Source organism: Alosa sapidissima, chromosome 20, assembly GCF_018492685.1.
Source record: "Alosa sapidissima isolate fAloSap1 chromosome 20, fAloSap1.pri, whole genome shotgun sequence".
NCBI lineage: Eukaryota > Metazoa > Chordata > Actinopteri > Clupeiformes > Clupeidae > Alosa > Alosa sapidissima.
Genome location: NC_055976.1, coordinates 12,910,071 through 12,937,868, shown reverse-complemented (window position 1 = coordinate 12,937,868; position 27,798 = coordinate 12,910,071). Strand labels below are relative to the sequence as shown.

Sequence of the window (27,798 nt, the reverse complement as noted above, 5' to 3'; positions counted from 1 at the left end):
ATAGAGGTACCAATAATCATAAATAAATGTGTTGTCTTTTATTAATAGATTTTTCCTCTTTATTGTCATTGTGAAAATAATAAAACACTAAAAGAAGATTTTTAAATTCCTTTTTTTACTCATTAAGGGGTGCTAATACATTTGGAGGGTGCTGTGCATTATGAGCATATTACATCCATAAATGGTTGGAAATTCAGTCAATATATATAATGTAAATGAATCATAATTGTCAATCAAAGTATATCATCCATAGTATATCATCCATAATAAGACACAGGTAAAATCTAACTATGCTTCATGGTAATGCAATACTTTACTGGCAGCATCCTAAGAGGAGAGAATGATGACTTAGTCCAAAAGTATGGAAACATTCTCTCAGTGAAAATGTGTGTAAAAGTGTGTATGTGCGTGTTATTATCAGGGTCAGAGAATGACAGCTTTCGTCTGTCCCAGTCCAGCTGCACTCTGATCCTCTGGAGTTTCTGCTTCACTGTGAGGGAAGTGGAGTCATGAGGAGAAGTACATGCTCCATATCCAGCACCATCATACCACACACTCCACAGTCCACTTCCGGAGTAAATCTCTCCTTTCCTCTGGAGAGACTCTGTCATCACACCCACATCCCACAGTGTGTTCTCGCCAACCTCCACATCCCAGCAGTGAGTCCCTGAATTAAAGCCCTCAGAGGCCAGGACACTGACAAACCTATCAAACCTCTCTGGGTTACCAGGAAGCCACTGTGTCTCATCACTGTGTATTACACTGGTCAGATCCTCAGACAGGATGAGATGTGGGTGTGCAGTGTTGGGATCCAGAGTCACAGGAGCTGCAGAGAGAAAGAATGCACACATATGAGCTGAACACTGAGTGACGTGTGATGAGGATGTGAATGATGGTCATTATTCTTGTTTGTATTGTGTGTTGTGCTTTGCCTCTGATGACTGGCATCAGGGATGTTTATGGGCTATTAACCCCATGAAATGTATACCCATGGCACTTTAGTGTACTGTATATAAGATGTGTTGCAGGATAAAAAGAAATAAAAAGATGTTTTGAAAAAAGACAATCACACACCCCAATCACTGATCACAAACATAAACACACACACGCACGCACACAAATAATCACTGATCACAAACACGCACGCGCACACAAATCACTGATCACAAACACACACACACACTTTGATCGCACACATTACTGTAGCTCTCTGATCACATCATCACACACACACTCTCTCTCTCTCACACACACACACACATACATACACCCACACACAGACCACCACCACCACCACTCTCTGGTCAGTCACACAAAATTACGCAAAACTATTCTTTAATCACACACACAACCACTCTCTGATCACACACAATACTGCAAGTTTCTGATCACACAGATTTCACGCACACTACCACTCTCTTCACATACACACATACACACACTCTGTCCCACTTCCACATTTGTTCCATCACACAGGGACAGGTTGTAGTGCAGTGTGTCATGTGTCTACTGCTTTGAGTCTCTATTTTGTAAACAAAGGTGGCTTTAAGCTGCTAATAACCCCTGGTAACTGTATTATCTACCCCCGTAGCACAGTGTATCCTCTCCTCATTCCTAACATTGCTTATACAGTATGTGTTTGGTTATGTGGAAACAGCAGACTACTCACTGTATTGAACAATCTCATGAATCTTCTCCCAGACTCTGAACATCAGGTTGCCCAGGTGCTTTACCACATTGATCAGAGCTCCTGATTCCCCCTCTGGAACATGCAGTGAATACTGAGCTCTGGAATAACATTCAGGAGTCAGTGCTGCTGTGGGTTTGGGTTCAGAACCACAGAGAAGAGAGGGTCAGGAGGCAGATCACTTACCTTTCCACTGTGTTCTTGTAGTTCTGGAAAATAAGTCAAGCCTCTGTTATATTATTATCATATTTATTTGTAAAGTAACAGGCACATTTAGCAGACACTTTTATCCAAAGCAACACAGACTCGAAAATGAACCACGGGGCGACATATTGTCAATTGTTACTACCAATCATATAAAATCAAATAAAATCATCAGAACATCCTGTCTATTTAGTTCAATACAAGTAGGCTGCTGTATGTAGCCTATTGGCTGATGTACAAAGTTCTTCCATCTGCAGAACAGAATAGATTATTACCCGGAATTTACACTTTCACTTCATCAGGTAAACAACCTCTGACAACATTAAAATTAATCAAAAGTTTAGTGATCATGAAATAGGCCTAATGTAAGACATGATAAGATGTCAACAAGCAGTGATGCAGTAGTTCTCTACTTAAAAATACTTTGAGGGATCATTGCAAGATATTTTTTACAAAATTTAACAAAATTGTGTGCTCATTTTACAAAATCGTGCACACATTTTGAATTGTTTACAGTTTACTAAATTGTGCTCTCAATATAATAAATTGTGAGCACAATGTACTATATATTTAATTTTGTAAAATGAGCGCACGACAAACGATTTAGTGAATTGTGCGCACAATATAGTGAAATGTGTGCATTATTTACTAAATTGTGCACACCTAGTAAAATGAGACCACAATTTAGCAAAATGAGCGCAAAATTTAATAAAATGAGCATACTGCACAATTTACTAAAATGAGCGCACATGATTCTCTCAATATACAAAAATATCTTGCAATGACACCTTCAGGGCTCCGTATAGAAGGCATTTGTTGTGTGACAGTAGTCAATCTCTGTAACCTTCTAATGCAGTTTTTATGTTAAGCATATTTAAGCAGAAGCTGAGTTACTTTTACAGATATTTTTTAAAAATTGTGCTTCTGCTGCCTTAGCATGCACATCAGTCATGGTTCATTTGCACAGGGAACCCAAGTACCCATACCCATGTCCATACCCAAGCAGGAGCTCAAATAGTTGTAGGAACTGCAGTCAGAGGAACTCTTTAATCCCCTGTTCCATGCTGTTTGAATGTGCCAAAAAGGGGATCTAGGAACTGTATGTTCTAGGAACTACAAAAAGTACAGAAAGGACCTTTTGAAGCAGTTCACTTCAGTAGACTTCTTTATACAGACAGCAGATGGTATACCTGCAGGAATGTGATGTTATCAGCTCCCATCTCCTTTTCAATGGCTCTTATTGAGTCTGAAAGAGATGAGATCTCTCTGCTCATCTTCTCAACCTTCTCCTTCATCTTCTGGCTCTTCTGCTCCTCTTCCTCCCTCAGTGCAGCTATCCTGGCTGCCTCTTCATCTTGTAGAAAATGGTGAAGCTTTTGAAATTCCTCTTTGATCTGCCTCTCTGTGTGTTGGGCCTGAGTCTAAATAAAACATGACAAAATTATTGATGCAATCAAAAAATACAATTCATTTATGATATAATCCAGACCTCACCTTAATATGTTCTGCAGTTTGGTCACAGATGAGTTTAATTTGTTCAAAGGTCTTCAGTTTCTTCTGTAAGGGCTGTAGTTTGATCTTGAGTCCCACCTAGAATGAATGAGCTCAATGTTCAGTCTAAAGCAGAACATACAATTCTGGCACTATGAAATCAAGTTGCTACATGTGTATGTATATGTGAATACATTCAGGACTGATGTGGGGATAGCAACCACAGAATGTAGAAAAGGTAGCTTACTGTATGTGTTAAGAGATATAGAGATGTTAAAGAGGACCTATGCAACATTTTCAACTTAATAAAACAGTTTAGAAATCATTGTGATGGTTAAATGACCTGTTGTGGCGAAAATGGCAGCTTTCCCTGCTCTCCCTACCGTCTCCTACTGGAAAACCAGCCTTGCAGCATCCAGCATCCCGGCGAGCGAGCAAGAAACACAAAAAGCTTTAGGGCAATTCCACATACACACGACCCCCTCAAGGACCGGTTAGCCATGCCAGCTAGCTATAAGAATAGCAAGCAACGATGCCTTCAATTTTTTTAGATGTTCATCTAAAATAGGTGCATAGGCTAATTGTACCACATTTCATTATCTGTGATGACTACTTTTACATTTCTGTTAGAGAGTAGAAGGCTTCTTATAGTTTGCTGCTGGACATGCGGTGCATTATTGGAGTGATGGAGTGGGAGTGAAGAAGAGAGTATCTCAGCTCAGAGGTCTGGATGTTGTCCAACGGTCTTCAGTTGTAACAGCAGGGTGTGGACAGTGCTATCTACTGTTGCATTAAAGTTACACGCAGGTTTAGGTATTTTTGGCGGCTGTATAGAGCTCCCTCTAGAGCAGTGTTTCTCAAAGTGTCGTCTGAGGAGCACTGGTGGTCCGCAAGTTATCCCAAGTGGTCTGCAAGCAGACGTGGTAAAATATAATATAGATGAGTTTGCAATATTGAACCAACTTGTATGTAAATCCAAACAGTTCTGCAACACTGCCTATGTAAGCTATGCCAGTTTAAATCCTTTGAATCCTCTGACACAATCAGCAAGGTGCAAAGACAATAAGCAAGGTGGTTCAGTGAGTAGGCCTATTGTGTTGTCTGTGAGGTTTTTTTTTATTGGTTAAGTGGTTCTTGGTCTGAAAACTTCTCATGACTTATCCCCCTGTACACAATGAAAATGCTTTTGTTGTGGAGGTGAAGGATTAACAACAGGCAAAACTATCTCCAAAGAGCTATATCTGACATTATAATCAGACTGACAAGGTAGCCTAATGTTTCACGATTCTCGCAAGATTTGTCGGTCCGCCATTTAGTTGCATGACTGGTTTTCTCTGTAGCGACACCTATGCTGTATGGCTATGCTAGGTGAACGATTCGTCTATTAAAAGTTTGTTTACCATCAAATTAGCTTTGTAAAGGTGAGAAAATGCATAGTGTACCTTTAAAGGCATTACAATCCCTTCTGTCATAATCCACTTATGGGTGAATGCATCAAGGTGTGTGTTTAGAGCCCTTCGCCAATATTAAAATAGTAGATTCTCACCCTACGGTCCTGTGCTGCTTCATCTATGGGACTGAAGGTGTGATTTTTATGTTTCTTTGCCGTCTTACACACCACACACACAGGCTGTTTATCCTCCAGACAGAAGAGCTTGAATTTCTCACAGTGCAGACTACAGAGAACCTCAGACCCTGCTGAAGCTCTCTGACTTCTCTCCTGTACAAAGGTCTCACACAAGTTCCTTAAAGCCAAGTTAGGTGGATAGAGTTGTCTTGAGCACTTTCTCCTGCAGAACGGACATTCTCTGGATCCTTTACTCTCCCAGAAGTGTTGTAGACAGGCTTTACACACACTGTGAGCACAGGTTAAAATGACAGGATCCTTGAAGATGTCACAGCATACAGCACAGGAGAGATCCTCTTCCAGTTTAGAATCCATTTGGTCTTCTTTACATAAAATCCTTTCCCCTCTGTCGTCTGTTTCACCAGCAGTGTAGTTGAGTCAGCCAGGAGGAGAGAATTAAAGTTTCCCGTATGAAATCAAGTGTCGCGTGGAGGGCAGAGAATCAACCGGTTACTCAACTTCACATCCTGCTCTGGTGCAAGTTAGTCAGAGACAGGGACCAGTTGTCAAACCAGTTCTTCTATGACTGCTGATTTATTCAGGATACAACTTGTCTTGTGGGTTTGAACAGCACCAGACGGAGGCACAGAGACTGACCCCAGATCAGTGGAGACTCTCCCCACACCGGCTTTCCTCTGATGTTCAGGTGAAAAGTAGGCAGACCATGTGCAGTTTGAACAAATAACTTGCCAACCAGTAATGGGCAGTAACGCGTTACTGTAATCCCATTACTTTTTTCAAATAACGAGTAAAGTAAGGCCTTACAATTGCAAAAACAGTAATGAGAGTAATGAGACTGTGACAATGACGTAGCTGTGATCATAGATGTAAATAACACGTGTGCAAGACATAGAGGGAGAGAACGCGAACATGGAGCATTTAATTAATTGCAGTTCAGACATTACGAACAAAACATTAACGCTGTATACTCTGCGTGGGAAGAAAAATGTTGTCGACAGCGAAAAATTCCACCTCAAATCTGAGCAAGCACCCAAGCCGCCACAGGAATGTGAAACTCATTTAGACACCCCCAGATCCCGACATGCTGCAACAGGTGAAAATAGACTCAAGAGGACGTCGCCGGTTCCCTGTAGCCTATACCATTATAAAAGGAGCCAGGGCATATAATATTTTGGCTGCATTCACTGTGATATGGAAAATGGACAAAAATATAATGTGGTCTTTGCCGTTTTGTAATGGGGCTGGTGAGTGTTGAAGTCTTCAATAATTTGTTTCCCTTAAACTAAGCCTTTACATGAAGCACTGTAGCCTATGCCGATTGAAACACTCCACTCAGATAGCTATCACTTTTAATTGCAAACAGAAAAGGTCTAGCTAGCTGTTTATACCAACTTAATATCGTCATCATTATTGCTTATATTGTGCTAAATGTGGAGTTTGTGGACTAGCCAATGGCTTATATTTGAATGGAGCTGATCATTATGAGAGTTGTGTAGACGCTCTTAAAGTGACAGCGCGCCATTTATAAATTAGTTAAACTGCATCAAATTAGTAGTATTTCTTAAGAAATATTTTAAACTAAAATGACTGTCATTACAGTTTTTTCTGAATGCTTAAACACATTTTTTGTAACTATGGCTTTTTTTGCAAAACTCTACAGACAAATGGCAAAACCACTCACTGAGTTCGCAAAACTAAAAGCACAAACACTGCTTTGCACACAGTTTGCAATTTTGTAACACACACCTTGCACAACTATAGCCACAATTCACTGCACAGCACTCTTTTTGCTGAACTGTAAACACAACTCATGCTTTACACTCAATTTCCAAATGATCAACACACTCCTAGCAAAACTATACACATGTATGGCTATTATTTATGCCATTTTGCCAACTGTTTGGCACACTGTGACATGTGAAAACTGTTTTAGATAATTAGTTCACTTTGCAATCAGCCTAAGCACTATAAATAAGCCACAGGTAAGCTGTCTGTGTGGAGTACAATGGAGAGAGCAGGAAGAGTGAGAATTAGAGGAGGCCGAGGAAGAGGACGTGGAGGTGAAGAAGTAGGAGGAAGAGGAGGAGGAAGAGGACACGAAGGTGAAGAAGCGAGAGGGAGAGGACAACAAGGACAAGGAGGTGAAGTTAGAAGGAGAGGACAAGGAGGAGCAAGAAGAGGACGAGGAGGGGGAAGAGGAAGGGTAAGAAGAGGAAGAAATAGAATTACTGATGACATCAGAGCTACAATAGTGGACCATGTCATCAACCATGGAATGACCCTGAGGGAAGCTGGCCAACGGGTTCAGCCTAACTTGAGCCGCTACACTGTAGCAAGCATTATACGGATATTTCGAAATGAGAATCGGTTAGTACAGTCACTTTTCACTAAGTTTTGTAGCACTGCCATACTCTAATGAGAAACAACAATACCATACATGTAAAAATACTGACATTGTTACTTTACAGAATTGCTAGACGTCCAGATGTTGGGGGCAGAGGAAGAATGTTCACTGCTGAACAAGAGACCCATATAGTCAATATGGTGATTGCAAATAATGCCATAAGGCTACGGGAAATACAGCAGCGCATAATTGAGGATAACATCAACTTCCAAAACATAAACAATGTGAGCATTTCTGCGTTATCTCGTATACTTGCCCGCAACAGAATCCGCATGAAACAAGTCTACAGGGTCCCTTTTGAAAGAAACAGTGACCGTGTAAAACAACTGCGATATGACTATGTGCAGGTAAGCTATAGTATCATTGGTACTGAATCTGGAAGTGCATACTGTAGTGCTGTGCATGGGCCTGCTATGCTGCATTTGTTTTGTCTTTTCCAGAGGGTGATGGAGCTAGAGGCAGATGCCATGGGTCATGAGCTGCTTTTTGTGGATGAGGCAGGTTTCAATCTCACTAAAACAAGGAGACGAGGCAGTAATGTTCAGGGACAAGAGCAGACCAGCTATGTCATCATATGGGACAATGTTAGCTTCCATAGGGCTGCTTTGGTCCGCAACTGGTTTACAGATCACCCGCTCTTCACTGTAGTCTACCTCCCCCCATACTCTCCATTCCTAAACCCAATCGAAGAGTTCTTCTCTGCCTGGCGCTGGAAGGTGTATGACCGTCATCCCCATCAGCGCATAGCCCTTTTACAGGCAATGGAGGAGGCATGTGGGGATGTTGACCAGGCATCATGTCAGGCCTGGATACGGCATTCCAGAAGATATTTTCCCCGGTGCCTTGGACTAGAGAATATTGCATGTGATGTAGATGAAATTTTGTGGCCGGACCCAGAGAGACGACATGATGTAGACTGATTTTTTTGTTTTTCTCTGTGAAATTACTACAGTATTTTGTGTTTTGACTTGGAAAAAACCACTTGTGTTTGCTTTGATGTGTCTAAATAAACACTGTAATACTTGATGTTTGGATCCCTTTATGTTTACAGAACTATGACAAAAGTATTACCTCAAACTGACATAGCCTACCTTGTGCACAGAGAAAGCAAAAGCCAGATGTGTTTTTTATTTATACCATTAGTGTGTAGTTGGCACATTGTGTGCTTATTATTGTGATGGCTTGTGTTTACTGTTTGATACGAAAACACCATTTTTACGAAGGTGTGAAGAGTTAAGCAAGGTGTGTTAGCTTTTTCAAGAGAACTACAATGTTTTGCTGATTGGGTGAGAGTTTTGCAAAAAAAGCCATAGTTACAAAAAATGTGCTTAAGCAATCAGAAAAAACTGTAAAGTAATTAGTAAAGTAACTAATTACTTTTGAAAATAAGTAATCAGTAAAGTAACTGGATTACTTTCTTTGATAAGTAATCAGTAACTAATTGCTTTTTCCAAGTAACTTGACCAACACTGTTGCCAACACAGTGAAGCAAATAAACTTTGGAATAAATATATTGTAATGTAGCATTAATGTGGACATAGAATATGAGCATTGTGTTATGTTAATTATGATAATTAATTTTGGTGAAAGATTCCTGGGTCACTGAAACACCGGGGAGCATGAAATTGGGTGGGCGTATAGCAGGAAACACCCGGGAACATGAAAGTTGCGGGGCATGTAGCCTCACTCTCATATGGGAGTTGTCAAAAGTTGTTTTTTTCCATCATTTATTTGGTCAACAATTCTCAGGTCACCGAAACACCTGGGAACATTTTGTGGGCATTGTGTGGACATTTTGTTGGGCATGTAGCCCGAGCCCAACTTACTGTATACTGTCCCCTGCTTCATGTTTCTATCTGCAGGGGTGCCAGTCCCAGGACCTCTGAATAAGATCCTGCTGGGCCAGCTGGTCCTAAAGGGCAGAAGGGGGAGGTGGAAACGCCAGGTAAGGAGAGTCATAATGATGTGTGCTTCTACCTATGGGTGATGTGTTTCTGTACGCATTTTTATGTGGAGTGGTACTCAATCAATTTTCTGCATTTTTACATCAGGAGCTGCTGATGCTTCCATACAGGTAAATATTCAGACTATGAGATCCAGATTATTAGCCTGGCGAGCCAGAACCACATTAAAATGTTGGGTCTGGGCACTCACCGTTCGCAGGTGTGTCTTATTAGTCCCACATAGGATAACTATTCTGCATTGGTTTGGAGTCCCTAGGTCACATGGCTTGGGAGGTATTGAAAAAAGGAGACTGTTTCTTATGGGAAATAATGTATTTTCTTTAAAATATTAGTATAAAATACAGCGTGCACATAGTCGCTATAAAAAGAGGTGTGTCTGATGAGTCCCATATAGGATAACAATTCTGCATTGGATTGGAGTCACTAGGTCATATGACTTGGGAGGTATTGAAAAAAAGGAGTCTGTTTCTTATATGAAATAATGTATTTTCTTTAAAATATTAATATAAAAGATACAGTGTGCATACAGTGACTATAAAAAGAGGTGTGCCCGATGAGTCCCATATAGGATAACTATTCTGCATTGGTTTGGAGTCACAAGGTCACATGACCTGGGAGGTATTGAAAAAAGGAGACTGTTTCTTATATGAAATAATGTATTTTCTTTAAAATATTAATATAAAAAATACAGTGTGCATACAGTGACTATAAAAAGAGGTGTGCCCGATTAGTCCCATATAGGATAACAATTCTGCATTGGATTGGAGTCACTAGGTCACATGACCTGGGAGGTATTGAAAAAAAGGAGACTGTTTCTTATATGAAATAATGTATTTTCTTTAAAATATTAATGTAAAATACAGTGTGCATACAGTGACCATAAAAAGAGGTGTGCCTGATGAGTCCCATATAGGATAACTATTCTGCATTGGTTTGGAGTCACTAGGTCACATGGCTTGGGAGGTATTGAAAAAAAGGGGCCGTTTCTTATATGAAATAATGTATTTTCTTTAAAATATTAAAGGGGAACTTGGCAACTATTTCAACGTAATAAACCTGTTTAGAAATCATTTGGATGGTTAAATGACCTGTTCCGGTGAAAATGGTGACTTTTCCCGCTGCCCCTAGCGTCCCCAGGTGGAAAACCAACCTTGCAACATTGAGACTACCGTCCCGGAAAGAGAAGTGAGAAACAAGAAACTCGTTTTAAATCGTGTTTCTTACCTTGTAACATCCACATTGTCTGCCGAACTTATGCTAACCGTTTTGCTAGCTTGTAAACAAATCCATGTGCTTTATCATTACCTTTTTCCACAGTTTGAAATAGCATAATGCACAATTTCTCCAGCAGAGGGGGAAATCCTGCCAAGTTTCCCTTTAATATAAAATACAGTGTGCATACAGTGACTATAAAAAGAGGTGTGCCCGATGAGTCCCATATAGGATAACTATTCTGCATTGGTTTGGAGTCACTAGGTCACATGACTTGGGAAGTATTGAAAAAATAGGACCATTCATATAGGAAATAATGTATTTTTTTTACAAAATATTCATATAAAATACAGTGTGCATACAGTGACCATAAAAATAGGTGTGCCCGATGAGTCCCATATAGGATAACAATTCTGCATTGGTTTGGAGTCACTAGGTCACATGACCTGGGAGGTATTGAAAAAAAGGAGACTGTTTCTTATATGAAATAATGTATTTTCTTTAAAATATTAATGTAAAATACAGTGTGCATGCAGTGACCATAAAAAGAGGTGTGCCCGATGAGTCCCATATAGGATAACTATTCTGCATTGGTTTGGAGTCACTAGGTCACATGGCTTGGGAGGTATTGGAAAAAAAGGGGCCGTTTCTTATATGAAATAATGTATTTTCTTTCAAATATTAATGTAAAATACAGTGTGCATACAATTACCATAAAAAGAGGTGTGCCCGATGAGTCCAATAAAGGATAACTATTCTGCATTGGTTTGGAGTCACTAGGTCGCATGGCTTGGGAGGTATTGGAAAAAAAGGGGCCGTTTCTTATATGAAATAATGTATTTTCTTTAAAATATTAATGTAAAATACAGTGTGCATACAGTGACCATAAAAAGAGGTGTGCCCGATGAGTCCCATATAGGATAACTATTCTGCATTGGTTTGGAGTCACTAGGTCACATGGCTTGGGAGGTATTGAAAAAAAGGGGCCGTTTCTTATATGAAATAATGTATTTTCTTTAAAATATTAAAGGGGAACTTGGCAACTATTTCAACGTAATAAACCTGTTTAGAAATCATTTGGATGGTTAAATGACCTGTTCCGGTGAAAATGGTGACTTTTCCCGCTGCCCCTAGCGTCCCCAGGTGGAAAACCAACCTTGCAACATTGAGACTACCGTCCCGGAAAGAGAAGTGAGAAACAAGAAACTCGTTTTAAATCGTGTTTCTTACCTTGTAACATCCACATTGTCTGCCGAACTTATGCTAACCGTTTTGCTAGCTTGTAAACAAATCCATGTGCTTTATCATTACCTTTTTCCACAGTTTGAAATAGCATAATGCACAATTTCTCCAGCAGAGGGGGAAATCCTGCCAAGTTTCCCTTTAATATAAAATACAGTGTGCATACAGTGACTATAAAAAGAGGTGTGCCCGATGAGTCCCATATAGGATAACTATTCTGCATTGGTTTGGAGTCACTAGGTCACATGACTGGGGAAGTATTGAAAAAATAGGACCATTCATATAGGAAATAATGTATTTTTTTTACAAAATATTCATATAAAATACAGTGTGCATACAGTGACCATAAAAATAGGTGTGCCCGATGAGTCCCATATAGGATAACAATTCTGCATTGGTTTGGAGTCACTAGGTCACATGACCTGGGAGGTATTGAAAAAAAGGAGACTGTTTCTTATATGAAATAATGTATTTTCTTTAAAATATTAATGTAAAATACAGTGTGCATGCAGTGACCATAAAAAGAGGTGTGCCCGATGAGTCCCATATAGGATAACTATTCTGCATTGGTTTGGAGTCACTAGGTCACATGGCTTGGGAGGTATTGGAAAAAAAGGGGCCGTTTCTTATATGAAATAATGTATTTTCTTTCAAATATTAATGTAAAATACAGTGTGCATACAATTACCATAAAAAGAGGTGTGCCCGATGAGTCCAATAAAGGATAACTATTCTGCATTGGTTTGGAGTCACTAGGTCGCATGGCTTGGGAGGTATTGGAAAAAAAGGGGCCGTTTCTTATATGAAATAATGTATTTTCTTTAAAATATTAATGTAAAATACAGTGTGCATACAGTGACCATAAAAAGAGGTGTGCCCGATGAGTCCCATATAGGATAACTATTCTGCATTGGTTTGGAGTCACTAGGTCACATGGCTTGGGAGGTATTGAAAAAAAGGGGCCGTTTCTTATATGAAATAATGTATTTTCTTTAAAATATTAAAGGGGAACTTGGCAACTATTTCAACGTAATAAACCTGTTTAGAAATCATTTGGATGGTTAAATGACCTGTTCCGGTGAAAATGGTGACTTTTCCCGCTGCCCCTAGCGTCCCCAGGTGGAAAACCAACCTTGCAACATTGAGACTACCGTCCCGGAAAGAGAAGTGAGAAACAAGAAACTCGTTTTAAATCGTGTTTCTTACCTTGTAACATCCACATTGTCTGCAGAACTTATGCTAACCGTTTTGCTAGCTTGTAAACAAATCCATGTGCTTTATCATTACCTTTTTCCACAGTTTGAAATAGCATAATGCACAATTTCTCCAGCAGAGGGGGAAATCCTGCCAAGTTTCCCTTTAATATAAAATACAGTGTGCATACAGTGACTATAAAAAGAGGTGTGCCCGATGAGTCCCATATAGGATAACTATTCTGCATTGGTTTGGAGTCACTAGGTCACATGACTTGGGAAGTATTGAAAAAATAGGACCATTCATATAGGAAATAATGTATTTTTTTTACAAAATATTCATATAAAATACAGTGTGCCCGATGAGTCCCATATAGGATAACAATTCTGCATTGGTTTGGAGTCACTAGGTCACATGACCTGGGAGGTATTGAAAAAAAGGAGACTGTTTCTTATATGAAATAATGTATTTTCTTTAAAATATTAATGTAAAATACAGTGTGCATGCAGTGACCATAAAAAGAGGTGTGCCCGATGAGTCCCATATAGGATAACTATTCTGCATTGGTTTGGAGTCACTAGGTCACATGGCTTGGGAGGTATTGGAAAAAAAGGGTCCGTTTCTTATATGAAATAATGTATTTTCTTTCAAATATTAATGTAAAATACAGTGTGCATACAATTACCATAAAAAGAGGTGTGCCCGATGAGTCCAATAAAGGATAACTATTCTGCATTGGTTTGGAGTCACTAGGTCGCATGGCTTGGGAGGTATTGGAAAAAAAGGGGCCGTTTCTTATATGAAATAATGTATTTTCTTTAAAATATTAATATAAAATACAGTGTGCATACAGTGATCATAAAAAGAGGTGTGCCCGATGAGTCCCATAAAAGATAACTATTCTGCATTGGTTTGGAGTCACTAGGTCGCATGGCTTGGGAGGTATTGAAAAAAAGGAGACCGTTTCTTATGGTAAATAATGTATTTTCTTTAAAATATTAATATAAAATACAGTGTGCATACAGTGACTATAAAAAGCGGTGTGCCCGATGAGTCCCATATAGGATAACTATTCTGCATTGGTTTGGAGTCACTAGGTCACATGACTTGGGAGGTATTGAAAAAATAGGACCATTCATATAGGAAATAATGTATTGTTTTTACAAAATATTAATATAAAATACAGTGTGCATACAGTGACCATAAAAAGAGGTGTGCCCGATGAGTCCCATATAGGATAACTATTCTGCATTGGTTTGGAGTCACTAGGTCACATGGCTTGGGAGGTATTGAAAAAAAGGGGCCGTTTCTTATATGAAATAATGTATTTTCTTTAAAATATTAAAATAAAATAGATTGTGCATTCAATGGTTATAGAAAGAGGTGTGCCCGATGAGTCCCATGTAGGATAACAATTCTGCATTGGTTTGGAGTCACTAGGTCACATGGCTTGGGAGGTATTGAAAAAAAGGGGCCGTTTCTTATATGAAATAATGTATTTTCTTTAAAATATTAAAATAAAATAGATTGTGCATTCAATGGTTATAGAAAGAGGTGTGCCCGATGAGTCCCATGTAGGATAACAATTCTGCATTGGTTTGGAGTCACTAGGTCACATGACCTGGGAGGTATTGAAAAAAAGGAGACTGTTTCTTATGGTAAATAATGTATTTTCTTTAAAATATTCATATAAAATACAGTGTGCATACAGTGATCATAAAAAGAGGTGTGCCCAATGAGTCCCATATAGGATAACTATTCTGCATTGGATTGGAGTCACTAGGTCACATGACCTGGGAGGCATTGAAAAAAAGGAGACTGTTTCTTATATGAAATAATGTATTTTCTTTAAAATATTCATATAAAATACAGTGTGCATACAGTGATCATAAAAAGAGGTGTGCCCAATGAGTCCCATATAGGATAGCTATTCTGCATTGGATTGGAGTCACTAGGTCACATGACCTGGGAGGCATTGAAAAAAAGGAGACCGTTTCTTATGGTAAATAATGTATTTTCTTTAAAATATTCAAATAAAATACAGTGTGCATACAGTGACTATAAAAAGAGGTGTGTCTGATGAGTCCCATATAGGATAACTATTTTGAATTGGTTTGGTTGGAGTCACTAGGTCACATGATGTCAAAGCTATTGACAAAAAAGACTATGAAGGTAATTCAGAAGGTACTTTTTAGACGGTCCCTAAGGTCGGCTGGGCAAAGTAGATAGGTCATCTGTTTGTACATTGTCTGCAAACACGGGGTGAAACCGGCCGCATAATTTTTTTTTTTAATATCTGTCGAATATCCGAATATCAAATATCAAACTAACTTCACCTCGGTTGCTGCCGCTAGGGGCGCGTCTAGATTTCTAGTCTACCAGATTATCTCTTATGGAAAAAAATCTTGTTTTCTTCTGTCTTTTCTGTGATGCTAAGTATACCTTCTTGTTCATAGCCATTGGCTTTCACATCGTCAGGAAAGTAGGAATGAAGTATTACGTGACTGAGGGTTTGCAAGACAATTTTGATGCTGGTCTGATATTCTGTAAAGATGCAAGTGATATGGAAGTGATCTTGTGTTGCCCAAAAATAAAGAGGTGAACAAGACTCTTTTGAATATGTTAAGTGTTAGAGGCAAAATATGAGTGAGCAGCACAACATTTCTGGGGGTGCACATCAGCGACGACCTCTCCTGGACCACCAACACAGCATCACTGGCGAAGAAAGCCCAGCAGCACCTCTACTTCTTGCGCAAATTGAAGAAGGCAAGTGCCACGCCTCCCGTCATGACTACATTCCTTGAATTTCCCCTGGGGATCAATAAAGTATCTATCTATCTATCTATCTGTCTACATTCTACAGAGGGACCATCGAGAGCATCGTCTCCAGCAGCATCACAGTGTGGGGCGGAAGCTGCACAGATCAGAACAGGAAGACCCTCCAGCGCATTGTTAACACAGCTAAGAGGATCATTGGAGCACCACTCCCCTCCCTGCAGGACATTTACACCACCCGCCTCACCCGCAAAGTACTAATGATTGTCAAGGATACAACCCACCCTGCACACGAACTGTTCAGCCTCCTGCCCTCTGGAAAGAGGTACAGGTTCCGCTCATGCACCACCAGACTTGCAAGTAGCTTCATCCACCAAGCAATCAGGATGCTGAACACTCTACCCACTCTCCCATCACTGACAGCACCCCCCACCCACCAGCCAGCCAGGAACCTAGGAAACTAGGATCCTGTCTACCCTAACCCCCCCCCCCCCCCCCCCCAACACCGCCCTGTGGAACTGCACTGTGACTGCGCAGCCTAATGTGTTGCTGCTTCACATCAAGCCTGATATACTTGAAATTACTGCATACTGCATATCAATGTAAATATACAGGTCACACAAGCACAAGTTTAAACTTCATGTAACTGTTAAGACTATATAAATATACAACACAACTACCTCTATTTTTTTTTTTGATATATGTCCTATATTTCTATTTTTGATACATACATGTTCTATATTTCAGTCTCGCACTTTAATTTAATGTTTATTGTCTATGGCTATGTCTATAGTATGTCTATGTCTGTATTTAAAGTATGTCTATGTCTGCATGGGAAAGTAAGAAACGAAATTTCTATTCTTTGTATGACCAGTGCATGTAAAGAAATTGACAATAAAAGCCGACTTGACTTGATATTGAGTTGAATATTTAGTGGAAATAGCCTAGCATTGTGCTGATAGATAAAAAGTCGCCAATTTAAAGGCGCAGTCCACATTTTAACCCTAGCTCTCCATTTAGTGTGTGCGCTTGTAAAACTAGTGTTGTAGCCGCTAGCCTACACAATCCTGGTGCAGTAGCTTAAAACAGAGCCTACCATTTATTTTAGGAGGAGAAGTGTAGGACCTACAGTGTTACTTTGGGAGGAGAGGAATCGATGTAATTTGATTCTCTTTGGAACTGAAATATCAACAACCTTCAAGTTGCAACCTTTTCTATCAGCATCAAAATATCAGTAGGCCTATCACATGATTCACTATTTTGTACGTAGGCCCAGAGGACTGTTAGGGGGCAGGCTATATATTATCATCAAGTAGGAGTATAGTAAATAATTTAGTCAACATCACTCCGTGCTACGTATATTTCTTTGCCAATCACACCCCTGAATAATGTTGAGCACTGTGGTATGCTCTATGACACCGGCCTCTGGAATGATTCTCCCTGTAATAAAAAATATCTCATATGTGAAATAGTCAACTAAAGAGCAACATTTCAGTGCTGATTTAGCCTAATATCTGTTTAATAGTTAAACTATCCCATTTGTTTCATTGCTGGGTGTGGTAGTTATGCATGCTATAAAATAATGTTATAATGCTATTCCACATTTCGAGTGACTTAAAAATTTACAGTCAAGCTGGTTTCAGTTTTTTTTTTTTCCAAATTACGACTTACTTGAATTTAATTTAAGTGACCTGATTTACCAGTATGGAGTGGAACGGTTCGGGGTTAAAGAACAGAAGAGCAGAGAGCAAGTCCCAGTGGTGGTTACATCGAGGAGACAGCAGGAGATAAAACGTCTGGTCCAGGAGAGGAGAAAGCTCAAGAAGCTATGGAGAAAGTCCACAGACGTTGAAAAGGAAGGCATCAACGCACTTCAAATGGGCATTAAAATGCGACTAACATCTCTACGCAAAGCGGAGACCTTAAGGAAGCGCAGAAGGAAGAAGGAACGCACTAGAACAAGGTTCTACAAGGATCCCTACGCATTCCTAAAAGGCCTGTTCTCAAGTGAGAAAAGTGGATCCCTTAAAACAACTAAAACAGACCTGGAGGATCACTTCAGGAGCATACACTCCGATCCAAAGCGGTATGAACATCTCACAATCCCCTCGGACATCCCGCCAATCTTGCCCCCAAAACATCAGTGTAATGATGGCCCCCCAACTTGGAAAGAAGTGGAAAGGGTAGTCCACCTAGCAAGGACAGTGTCAGCCCCAGGACCGAATGGAATACCGTACAAGCTGTATAAAAACACACCTGATGTCCTGAGGTTTCTGTGAAAGCTGATGAGGACGATATGGCAGAAGAAGATCATACCCAAAGTGTGGCGCAGGGCAGCAGGAGTCCTTATCCCAAAAGAGAAAGAGGCAGAAACCATCAGCCAGTTTCGACCAATCTCCCTACTAAATGTAGAGGGCAAGAATTTCTTTTCGGTGGTGACCCAGAGGATCTCTGCATACCTGATTAACAACCAGTACATAGATACATCTGTACAGAAGGCAGGTATATCTGGCTTCCCTGGATGCTTGGAACACTCTAGCATGATCTGGCACCAGATTCAGACAGCAAAGGCGAAGAAAGATGATCTACACGTTGTCTTTCTGGACCTGGCCAACGTGTTTGGATCAGTACCACATGAGCTCCTTTGGTCTGCCTTCGAATTCTTCAGTATCCCAGGACACATTACAGCCTTGGTTAAGTCCTACTTCCAAGACCTGCAGTTTTGTTTCACCACCACAGAGTTTACCACCACGTGGCAATCCCTTGAGGTTGGAATCATGGCAGGCTGCACAGTCTCTCCCTTGGCCTTCACAATGGCAATGGAGGTCATAATCAGAGCCTCCAAATGGGTTGTTGGCGGACAAAGACTCAACCCCGACTCGCGTCTCCCTCCACTCCGAGCATACATGGATGACATCACTACTCTCACAACTATAACTACTAAGCAGACGTACCAGACGTCTGCTCAGAAAGCTGCAGGAGAACATCAGCTGGGCCCGTATGAAGATAAAGCCATCTAAGTCGCGCAGCATTTCCATTGTCAAGGGAGTGCTGTTGGACCTCAAGTTCTTCATCGGGGAGGAACCAATTCCTTCGGTTTCTGAGCGGCCAGTGAAGAGCCTTGGGAGATGGTTTGATGCAAGCCTGAGGGATAAGGGCCAAGTATCACAACTGCAGAGGGATATAAGCAGCGGCGTGCAAGCCATTGAGAACACAGCTTCCTGGGAAGCTAAAGATCTGGTGCCTACAGTTTGGCCTCCTGCCCTGGGTGCTGTGGCCTCTCACACTGTATGAGGTGCCCATCTCAACTGTGGAGAGGATGGAGAAGGGAATTACTAACCACATAAAGAAGTGGTTGGGAGTCCCATGCTGCTTGACCTCCACCGCCCTCTATGGAGAGTGCCTCCTCAGACTGCCACTCACCAGTCTCACGGAGGAATTCAAGTGCGCCAAGACAAGACTCCAGGTGATGCTGACTGAGTCCAAAGACCTGATGGTGAGAAAGAACGCCCCTGCCATCACAGCAGGCCGCAAATGGAGACCAGCACAAGCCGTTGAGGAGGCAGTAACAGCCCTCAAACATGCGGACATTGTGGGACATGTCCAACATGGAAGAGGAGGTCTGGGACTAACTGCTCAGCGTCCAGCCTGGAGCAAAGCCTCAGCTACTGAAAGGAGGAGGATGATTGTGGATGAGGTTAAAAACCAGGAGGAAGGCATCAGGAGGGCCAAGGTGGTGGCACTTGGGAAGCAGGGAAAGTGAACCAAGTGGGAGAGTGTGGAGGGAAGGAAAATGAGCTGGAAAGATCTGTGGAGTATGGAGTCAAGGAGACTCAGCTTCATCATCAGAGCAACATATGATGTCCTCCCCACACCCATGAACCTCCAGCAGTGGCGAGGAGAAGATCCAGGCTGTGCACTCTGCTCTAAGCCGGCATCCCTTAGGCATATTCTCACAGGGTGTAAAGTGAGTCTTGCCCAGGGGCGCTATACCTGGCGTCACAACCAGGTGTTGAAAGAACTTGCTGCCACTTTGGAACAGAGGCGAACTGCAGTCAACTCAACAACACCTGCAACACTCAACTCCCTGCCAGCAGTCACATTTGTGCGAGAGGGGGCAAAGGCAAATCACAGTGCACTCACAACAGCAAAGCACTGCCAGTTACACACAGCTTGTGACTGGAATATGTTGGCGGATGTTGGGCAAATCCTTGCCTTTGTTGAGCAACGCCTTGCCTTGCCTTTCCTCCTGAGATTGCTGCCACCATTGTTAGACCTGACTTAGTGCTTTGGTCACCATCTGCTAAGAAGGTCTTTATCATTGAGCTGACTGTGCCTTGGGAGGAGTCGGTAGAGGAGGCATACGAACGCAAGCATCTACGGTATGCTGACCTTGCTGCAGAGGCACAGCAGCATGGTTGGAGGACTGAGGTGCACCCTGTGGAGGTGGGATGCAGGGGCTTTGTGGCTTCGTCTACCACCAGGCTGCTCAAGAACCTGGGAGTAAGAGGCCAAAGCCTGCACCATGCCATCAGGGCATTGTCGGAGGCAGCTGAAGGGAGTAGCCAATGGCTTTGGCTTAAGCATAAAGACACCGGCTGGGCATCAGGAGGCAGCCAGGAATGACACAGAGGGGGGTACTTCAGGGACGCCTGGGGTTACCGTCGAGCCTTCCGGAGGCGTCGTGGGCTTAAATCGACGAAACGCTGATGAAGGGGGTGCCCACTTGATAACTCCTCTGTGTCATTTCTGTTGGCAAATCTTAGTACACGCTGGCACATAAAGGATAACTCCAACTCGTCCTGTGTTTCTTCAATCCGTAGACTTGTAATGGCCAGATTGTAATCAAAATTCATGTTAGAGCACAAACAGAAAACAATTATTGTTAAGTAGAGTGATATTAACTTTGTTGTCAGATTGATATCCATCCTGGTGACAATAATGCTTTTTGGTGTCAAGAATAGAAGTAAACAGTGTAATGATCATTGTGTTTATTCAAATGCTAATTATTTACTTGATTACTTCAAAGTTGCTTATGGCAATAAAAGACATGTCTAGACAAGATTTGACATCAGAGAGACCAAGACTAGATTGGTCTAACATGATGCTAGCTAGTTTTGTTTGCAATTAAAAGTGAATTATGAGCCTGTAGCCATCTAGCCTGTCTGAGTGGAATGCGTTTCAATCGGCATATCATGTGTTTCATGTAAATGCTTAGTTTAAGAGAAACAAATTATTGAAGACTTCAAGACTCACCAATTCCATTACACAAAGGCAAAGGCAACTATTTATATTATTGTCCGTGTTCCAAATCACAGTGAGTGCAGCCGGTTGCCTTCATGAATTCCTTTAAAAGGTTTTTTATATCAAAAAGGAGATCTCAATTATTAACAATGACAAGGCAGTGGAATCTGCCACTCTCTCTCTCCCTCTCTCTCGTGCGCACTCAAGATGCGTTCCCAATTAAATGGAGTAGCATAATGTTCAAATTAGATCTACTGTATAGTAGAGATTGAGAGGTCCCATAATCATCCTTGCATGTACTGTAACATGCTTTACACACAGCTGGGATATCATTAATATGTAAAAGAAAAAGTAAAGGCCCCAGAATGCTTCCCTGTGGGACACCCATACCACATTCCAAGGGCTGAGATATTGCATGGTCAATTTTGACAACTTGTGATCTGTCAGTTAAATAAGAGGAGATCATGTCTAATACTGAGGGCGATAGGTTAAAAGAGTGGAGTTTGTATAATAAAATCAGGTGGTCTACTATGTCGAATGCTTTACGAAAATCAATAAAAAAAAAAATGCTCCATGTAATATGTCTTCTATTGAGAGAGTTATGAATTACCTCAGTGTAAAGTAGTAAAGCAGACATGGTGGACCGTCTTGCGCGGAAACCATGTTGGCAGTCACTTAGCCTGTTACTGTTTTCTAGATAGCGGCTTAATTGATTGACATGGTGTAGGAGTAGGAGACAAATTGACAAGGGTTTTTCATTTTTGCGAAGAGAATGTGCAGGACTGAACGGCGATCATATTTTGTACTGCTTTGCGGTGCATCTAGTTGTTACAACTTAAAAAAAAAAGATTAATGTAGGCTGTTAGTCAGACGCCCACAGCCTACTCTGTAGTCCCAATGTATACTGGTGTATAAGGTATGTAATATATCAAAAATTATGTTTTATATATATATAAAATTCATGTTTTGCAGTATGAGGTATAATGACCAAGTAGAGTGAGTCCATTAGTGTGGTTACAGTGAAATTAATCAGTTATTAGTTTTGAGAAAATGGTAACATTTCCACTGTGTAACTCTGTTCATTCTGTCTCTGTGTCGGTGACCATCAGAACTTGTCGCATGATGACCTGGAGGAAAGGAGAGATGGCCAAGCATTAAACCAATGCAGGAGCACAGAGAGAGACTGTCTATGTGACATTAATTAAATAGTTCTAACTGTGTAACCTTAGAGATAAGGGGTCCTTATTAAAATGACAGGGAGGTGCAATGTATTAAATCTAACTTAAAATAATACAATAACTAAGAAAAGTACATTTGCTAATGTATCACCATGAGGAAAATCCTAGTCTCAACATGTGGTGGGTCAGAAGTACAATGCTCCCACATGCCACCATACAATAGATTTAGTTCATGCACAAGACCCTGTGCTCAGGACTGACTTTGGACTTTCCCCATTTGAATTAGGGCCCAACATTCTAGTTGCCAGGTCGGTTACATTTGTTACTCGGGGAGTGATTCACCTGTGTGTTGGAGGACTTTAAGGATCGTTTGGCAAAACAGCAAAGACAAATGAGGAGAATAATCACAACTATTGTAGATGTATATAACACAGCCTCAGTGATTTTCAGCTGAGCCTACAGGTAAAGAGAGAGAGAGAGAGATCTTTCATTGTAAACACTACATAATTTTAAAATAAAAAATAATATAACTTTAATTGAAAATTTGAAACAATTAATAGCATGTGGCAATGTAATGCAATGAAACAAGTGAAGACTATTAACATGGGTGTTTACAAGGATAAAAATATAATCTATGGAAATGTTCATACTCACAAGGCGGACATATGCATCATCACCATCATCATCGAAAGTATAATATAACATTCCACTTATATCAGTAATGGCAATCAGTCTGAAAATAAGTGTAAAGCAACCGCCTAGTATTGTGACAATGTACATAGCCAAGCACACAGTCACCTGGAGAAGAGATCAGGAAAGAGATGAGAGGATCGAACTGCATTTGTTTTACAAACAAAATGCTTATGTAGCTAAAATAAAATTCCTGATAATGACATGTACTGTACTTTTAGGGCTTGAACTTTGAAAGATTGAAGATTGAAATTCACAAGGAGTACTTGCCAGCTTTTTGGATGGGTAGCTGTGAGTGTGAATTGACAAACTTCCACAGATCATGAACTGAGGGAGCGAACCAAAAGGGATACAGCCACCATCAATGTCATGTCAACATTTAAGAGGTTTTCTTAAAATTAGCACGAAAGTCACATAAACTTATGAAACTGATTAAAAGAGTAATCAAGAAAAGTTACCAATGCGCCTTGCCAGAAAGGAGTGTACAATCTCACTGAGGTCATTATGGTCTCTCTAATCAGCGGGAGACCCAGCATCAGCTCATTACAGCCAAAGAACATTATCGCAATCTGTCCAGAGAGAATGTAACAGAACCATGAGAATGAACCAACCCTGACCGACACATAGAATCAAACAGACTGAGCTACATCCCTCCAGAATTATGGCCACCTTTGGTAAAGTTGACTAAAAACGGGTGCAAAAAATAATCTTGATTTATTGTAATCTCACAATGAGGACAACAACAAGGATACATCCAACCTTGAGGGGAAGCAAATTTACTATGTGAAAAAGGAAAATCTCATAAAAAAAAATACATATTTTTTGACACATCCTAAAGTTGGAGAATGCAAACCAAAGGATTTAAGACCATTCATCTTTATAAAATCGTCCAGATTCCTAGGTCCACACTAGTGCATTCTCCTCTTCGACTCACCCAGTTGTTTTTCTATCAACTTTTGATCAGGAGACTGAGATAGTAATGGCAGAAGCTTGATTTTGTTTTCAGTAAACAATTTTAGTTTTGATCTGGACAATTGTTTCGGTTCATTGAGCTGATGAATGATCCAATGAATGATTCACTTTTATTGTCTTGGCAGAGATCGATAGCCTGGGTTTTCCCATACTGCCTTACGTGCGCGATTTTATAAACGCTGCTAGGCAGCCTGGATTCTATGGACTTTGTTTTCACCTCAACGAAGGAGCCAATCACAGAACGGAGGGAGGGCAGCAAGATGATGACGACACACAGAAACCATTATGATCTTTGTACAGACGCATTTGATAGACATTCGTAGCGCCCAATCAACGGCTCTGGGCATTCGTAAAACATGTTTCAAATACGAGAAAATTAATGTCTAGTTCCCAGACACCATCTCAATGAGATGAGGTCTGACGTTAGCCAGGCTAAAAGATTGACAGATTTCCATTGAAAATGTTCCAGTTTTTCTTGAGGTTCAGCCCCTCCACCCACCATAATTCTCATAAGGCGTGGGGTTCTTTTTTAAGTATAGTCATTCTTCTACGCCAAACCCACCTCACATGTTTTTTGCCAAATAGTACAATTTTCATTTCATCTGACAATTAGACCACAATTCCAGACAAAGTCACTGTGTCATTCAGTAACTCCTGCCATTTACATTTGAAATGAAATGACTGGAAAAGGCTTTTACCTGCCATGCCCTCTAAATAATCTATTAGCAGTGAGGTCACTTGGTGACCTCTAGATGATACCTTCTTCTGTAACCCTCCAACACGGAGAGGGGACAGCAAGATGATGACGACGTCTATGCGACACACCAAAATGGCTATGAGATACGTACAGACGCATTTGATAGACGTTCGTAGCGCCCGATAAACGGCGCTGAGCATTTGTAAACTACGTCTCAAATACGAGAAAATTAATAAGTAGTTCCCAGACCCTATCTCAATGAGATTAGGTCTGGCGTTAGCCAGGCTATGCTTTAACTGTAACTATGGGCATTTTCAACCAAGTACCTAGTTTTTATAGCCATTCCATGACTAATGTCAACACACTTTCTTTCTATTTACAGTTTAGTGAAAACTGAGTATTGGGATTTAGCCTCTGTGCGACTTTATTTAGTGAAAAAGAAAATCATGAACTACTTCTGAAAGTTCACAGTTTTGATTAAATTCTGATTAATTGAAAGAAGTTCAATATAAATAGGAAGATGCGACTGTTATATTTTGTATAAGATTTTCTAGGAGTGCCAATAATTGTGGGCAACGTGGTTTTGCTAAAAAATATTTATTTGTTTATGAAATTTTCCTTTTTCTCAGAATGAATTTGCTTCCATTTAAGGTCGGATTTCTCCTCATTGTTTTCATTGTGAGATTACAATAAATCACCCATACGTTATTTTTATACCTGTTTTCAGTCAACTTTACTAAAGGTGCCAATAATTCTTGAGGGTACTGTATCTATTCAATTCAACATCGGAAAGATAAATGCAATGTAATATTCAAATGACAAAATTTGTTTACATGCATGTCGTTCAGCAATGTACAGTACATCTTGCCTGCACCTTCTAAACAGTCTCTTGCAGCTTTCAAACAGTCTGCTTACACAGAGCATTAGAAAAGACCTACAATATTTACACCAGCATTTCACATCTGTTTGCATGCATGTTGTTGAGCTGACCCCAATGTATCTTGGCTGTCCTGCTAAAAAGCGATGTAGCGGCTTGTTTCCTCCTGTCACTGTTTGAACTTCAGTCACCCCATTTTCCTTCCTCTCTGAGTCAGTACTGTGGGGAAAGCACAGATGCCTGAGAACGAGGGGTGTGTGTGTGTAAAAGAGTGCTATCAGAAGATAGAAGGGATGACATGTGTGACAACAAACAAAGACAAATGAAGACTAAGACATCTACACACAGCAACCTGAAACCCACAAGCTTTATGTTCCGCTAGCGCTACAATGTTGAAAGGTTGAGTGTTTACTCCCAGAACACCCTCCTCTAGCTTCAATATCATTCAAAACATCAAAATAATCACCTCAGTGAACACACCATATTGTGATGTTACAATTTAACTTTCAAATACGCAGCTCTCACTCACCTCTCTCCCTCCATTTTCACGCACAAGGGTAACAAAATACCGAGGGGAGGGAGACGGAGCCGAGTGAGGGGGAGGAGACAAGGCGGTCTCAGAGCAGCAGAGGAAGTCATTTCTGAGCTGGACAGGGAGAGGAGTGTTCAGCACACTGCAAAACATTCAGCCTGAGAAATTGCCCTCTGCCCCCCCCCCCCCCCCAAAAAAAAAATAAAATAAAACACTTATTGGGAAATCATTCACAACACAAAATAAAATGACCAACAGCTGGGAGCTGCCTCATTTATGTCAGTAACGGTTGTTGGGGGAGCATGAGCATTAACGGGAAGCCTGTTATCCATCAGAGAGGAATGCAGCTTTGTTTATGTCAGTTCAGGAGCAAGCATTAGGCAATCTAGGCAATCTGAAGCCTGGCTGGGTGTCACAGAAAAGACGTTGAGGTATACTTTACACTGAATCCCTCTTTGAGGGCCACTTAGGGATGCAACAATTAATTGATTATCGTGATAAATATTTTATCATCCAAACAACTGATTGATTAAGAAAATAATCAACAGATTAATCGATTATGAAAATAACTGTTGGTTGCATGTTACTACGCTGGCCCCACCCACCTAGTATCTGTTTATTTTCATCTATCATTTCCCTCAGCCATCAGGGTGGCTAGCCAGCGATGAGAGGGGATGATGTTAGTTTCGAAATCAAGAGTGGCTGTGGTAAACGGTAGCAGCATCGCCTGCAAACATTCTTCCAACTGCAAAAATACAGTTGGAAGAATGTGTTCATTTATGTGTAGCGAAGGCCTATATACATTGTTTCCGTAGTGGTGCAGTTTATTATCAATTTGTAAATGTTAGGCAATGTATGAAGTAACGTTAGGAATCCCTGATCATGATCAATGTGATTGGTTAGACTGAACCAGTGACTTCAAAGTTAACACAAAGTCTATGCCCGTTACGATGCTACTCATGCTAGGATTGGAAACGTTTCCCTATTGTGAGAGGCAGACTCTCTTTCCAAAGTGAAACAAGGTCTGGATAAACCAGGCTACTTGGTCACATCCTGAAATGCATTAAACAATATGAAACTAATAGCATGGGTCATGTTAAGGTCACAGTGTCAGTCTGTTTGCACGTGCCTCTGTGTGACCCAGAGTGCACAAGACAAATGGAGGAGTAACAACGTGTATGTGTATATGTTTCTAATTAATAATGTGAAAACTAGTCACAGTTTGAAATGGTACCCAAATTCAGTCAACTTGGTGCTCCATAAAAATTGATTGCAACGTAAGTACAAGTTTAACTTTATCTATACTGAGATGTATTGCAATGTTTTTGCATTTCCTACTATTTCATGAACATTTTGATGAAATGAAGTCATTATTTCCAGGCACACAGTATAGCACCACAAGAAGTCCCCATTTTTGTTTATGGCCTCTGCTTAAACAGTATGCATGTACACAGTTCGGTGTCCCTACATTAACGCGATTGTTTTCCCAAAATGTTTGGAAATCGCTGAAAAGAATCCTTGCCTAGATGTGTAACCCACTTCATGCACTGTTTTGACATGCAATGCTAGAACTCCGTGTCAGGCTCAGCATAGTACTTAGATAGATAGATAGATAGATAGATAGATAGATAGATAGATAGATACTTTATTGATCCCGATGGGGAAATTCAAAAAACTTATTATTATCTTCTGAGTTCTGAATTGGGGGTAAAGTATCCATATCAACTGCTCTTGGTCTCACAGTGAAAACAATGAGAAATCCAATCTTGAAGGAAAGCACATGTATTCTGAGACTCAGAAATACCTTATAAAGTTAATAAATAGATATTTTTTTTTTTTAAATGCAT

At 40.6% G+C, this 27,798-nt stretch overlaps 3 protein-coding genes and 2 long non-coding RNA genes across 5 annotated transcripts; 3 read left to right on the top strand and 2 right to left on the bottom strand.

The window, feature by feature from the left end:
* Positions 1 to 23: 23 nt before the first annotated feature.
* On the bottom strand, positions 24 to 6,565 carry LOC121694087 (zinc-binding protein A33-like). Its single transcript, XM_042074026.1, has 6 exons — positions 4,929 to 6,565; positions 3,386 to 3,481; positions 3,082 to 3,312; positions 1,874 to 1,896; positions 1,670 to 1,788; positions 24 to 826 (listed from the first exon to the last, which is right to left on the bottom strand). Exons 1-6 carry the CDS (start codon positions 5,322 to 5,324, stop codon positions 285 to 287), a joined length of 1,407 nt encoding a protein of 468 aa, XP_041929960.1. The 5' UTR covers positions 5,325 to 6,565; the 3' UTR covers positions 24 to 284.
* A 552-nt stretch (positions 6,566 to 7,117) lies between these two features.
* Positions 7,118 to 8,294, top strand: LOC121694936. The gene is made up of 2 exons (XM_042075337.1): positions 7,118 to 7,721; positions 7,815 to 8,294. Exons 1-2 carry the CDS (start codon positions 7,386 to 7,388, stop codon positions 8,292 to 8,294), a joined length of 816 nt encoding a protein of 271 aa, XP_041931271.1. The 5' UTR covers positions 7,118 to 7,385.
* Positions 8,295 to 9,068: 774 nt separating this feature from the next.
* Positions 9,069 to 15,692, top strand: LOC121694090. Its single transcript, XR_006025664.1, has 3 exons — positions 9,069 to 9,319; positions 9,426 to 9,448; positions 15,614 to 15,692. It is a non-coding gene; the product is annotated as an uncharacterized LOC121694090 (long non-coding RNA).
* On the top strand, positions 10,195 to 14,448 carry LOC121694091. Its single transcript, XR_006025665.1, has 2 exons — positions 10,195 to 10,227; positions 14,370 to 14,448. It is a non-coding gene; the product is annotated as an uncharacterized LOC121694091 (long non-coding RNA).
* Positions 15,693 to 17,125: 1,433 nt separating the features above from the next.
* LOC121694614 (membrane-spanning 4-domains subfamily A member 4D-like) lies at positions 17,126 to 26,050 on the bottom strand. The gene is made up of 7 exons (XM_042074818.1): positions 25,949 to 26,050; positions 25,533 to 25,638; positions 23,332 to 23,442; positions 23,144 to 23,200; positions 22,838 to 22,981; positions 22,526 to 22,639; positions 17,126 to 22,132 (listed from the first exon to the last, which is right to left on the bottom strand). Exons 1-7 carry the CDS (start codon positions 25,960 to 25,962, stop codon positions 22,085 to 22,087), a joined length of 594 nt encoding a protein of 197 aa, XP_041930752.1. The 5' UTR covers positions 25,963 to 26,050; the 3' UTR covers positions 17,126 to 22,084.
* Between the last annotated feature and the right edge of the window lie 1,748 nt (positions 26,051 to 27,798).

Excerpts from the sequence above, each read along its gene's own strand:
- LOC121694087 (XM_042074026.1), bottom strand. The coding sequence starts at position 5,324 with ATGGATTCTAAACTGGAAGAGGATCTCTCCTGTGCTGTATGCTGTGAC. Across the intron at positions 3,482-4,928 it reads AAGCAGCACAGGACCGTAGG|GTGGGACTCAAGATCAAACT; the intron begins GTGAGAATCTAC and ends CATTCATTCTAG. Across the intron at positions 3,313-3,385 it reads AAACTGCAGAACATATTAAG|ACTCAGGCCCAACACACAGA; the intron begins GTGAGGTCTGGA and ends TGTTTTATTTAG.
- LOC121694936 (XM_042075337.1), top strand. The coding sequence starts at position 7,386 with ATGAGAAACAACAATACCATACATGTAAAAATACTGACATTGTTACTT. Across the intron at positions 7,722-7,814 it reads TGCGATATGACTATGTGCAG|AGGGTGATGGAGCTAGAGGC; the intron begins GTAAGCTATAGT and ends TGTCTTTTCCAG.
- LOC121694614 (XM_042074818.1), bottom strand. Across the intron at positions 23,201-23,331 it reads CTTTCTGGCAAGGCGCATTG|TTCATGATCTGTGGAAGTTT; the intron begins GTAACTTTTCTT and ends TCGCTCCCTCAG. Across the intron at positions 22,133-22,525 it reads TAAAGTCCTCCAACACACAG|GTCATCATGCGACAAGTTCT; the intron begins GTGAATCACTCC and ends CCTTTCCTCCAG.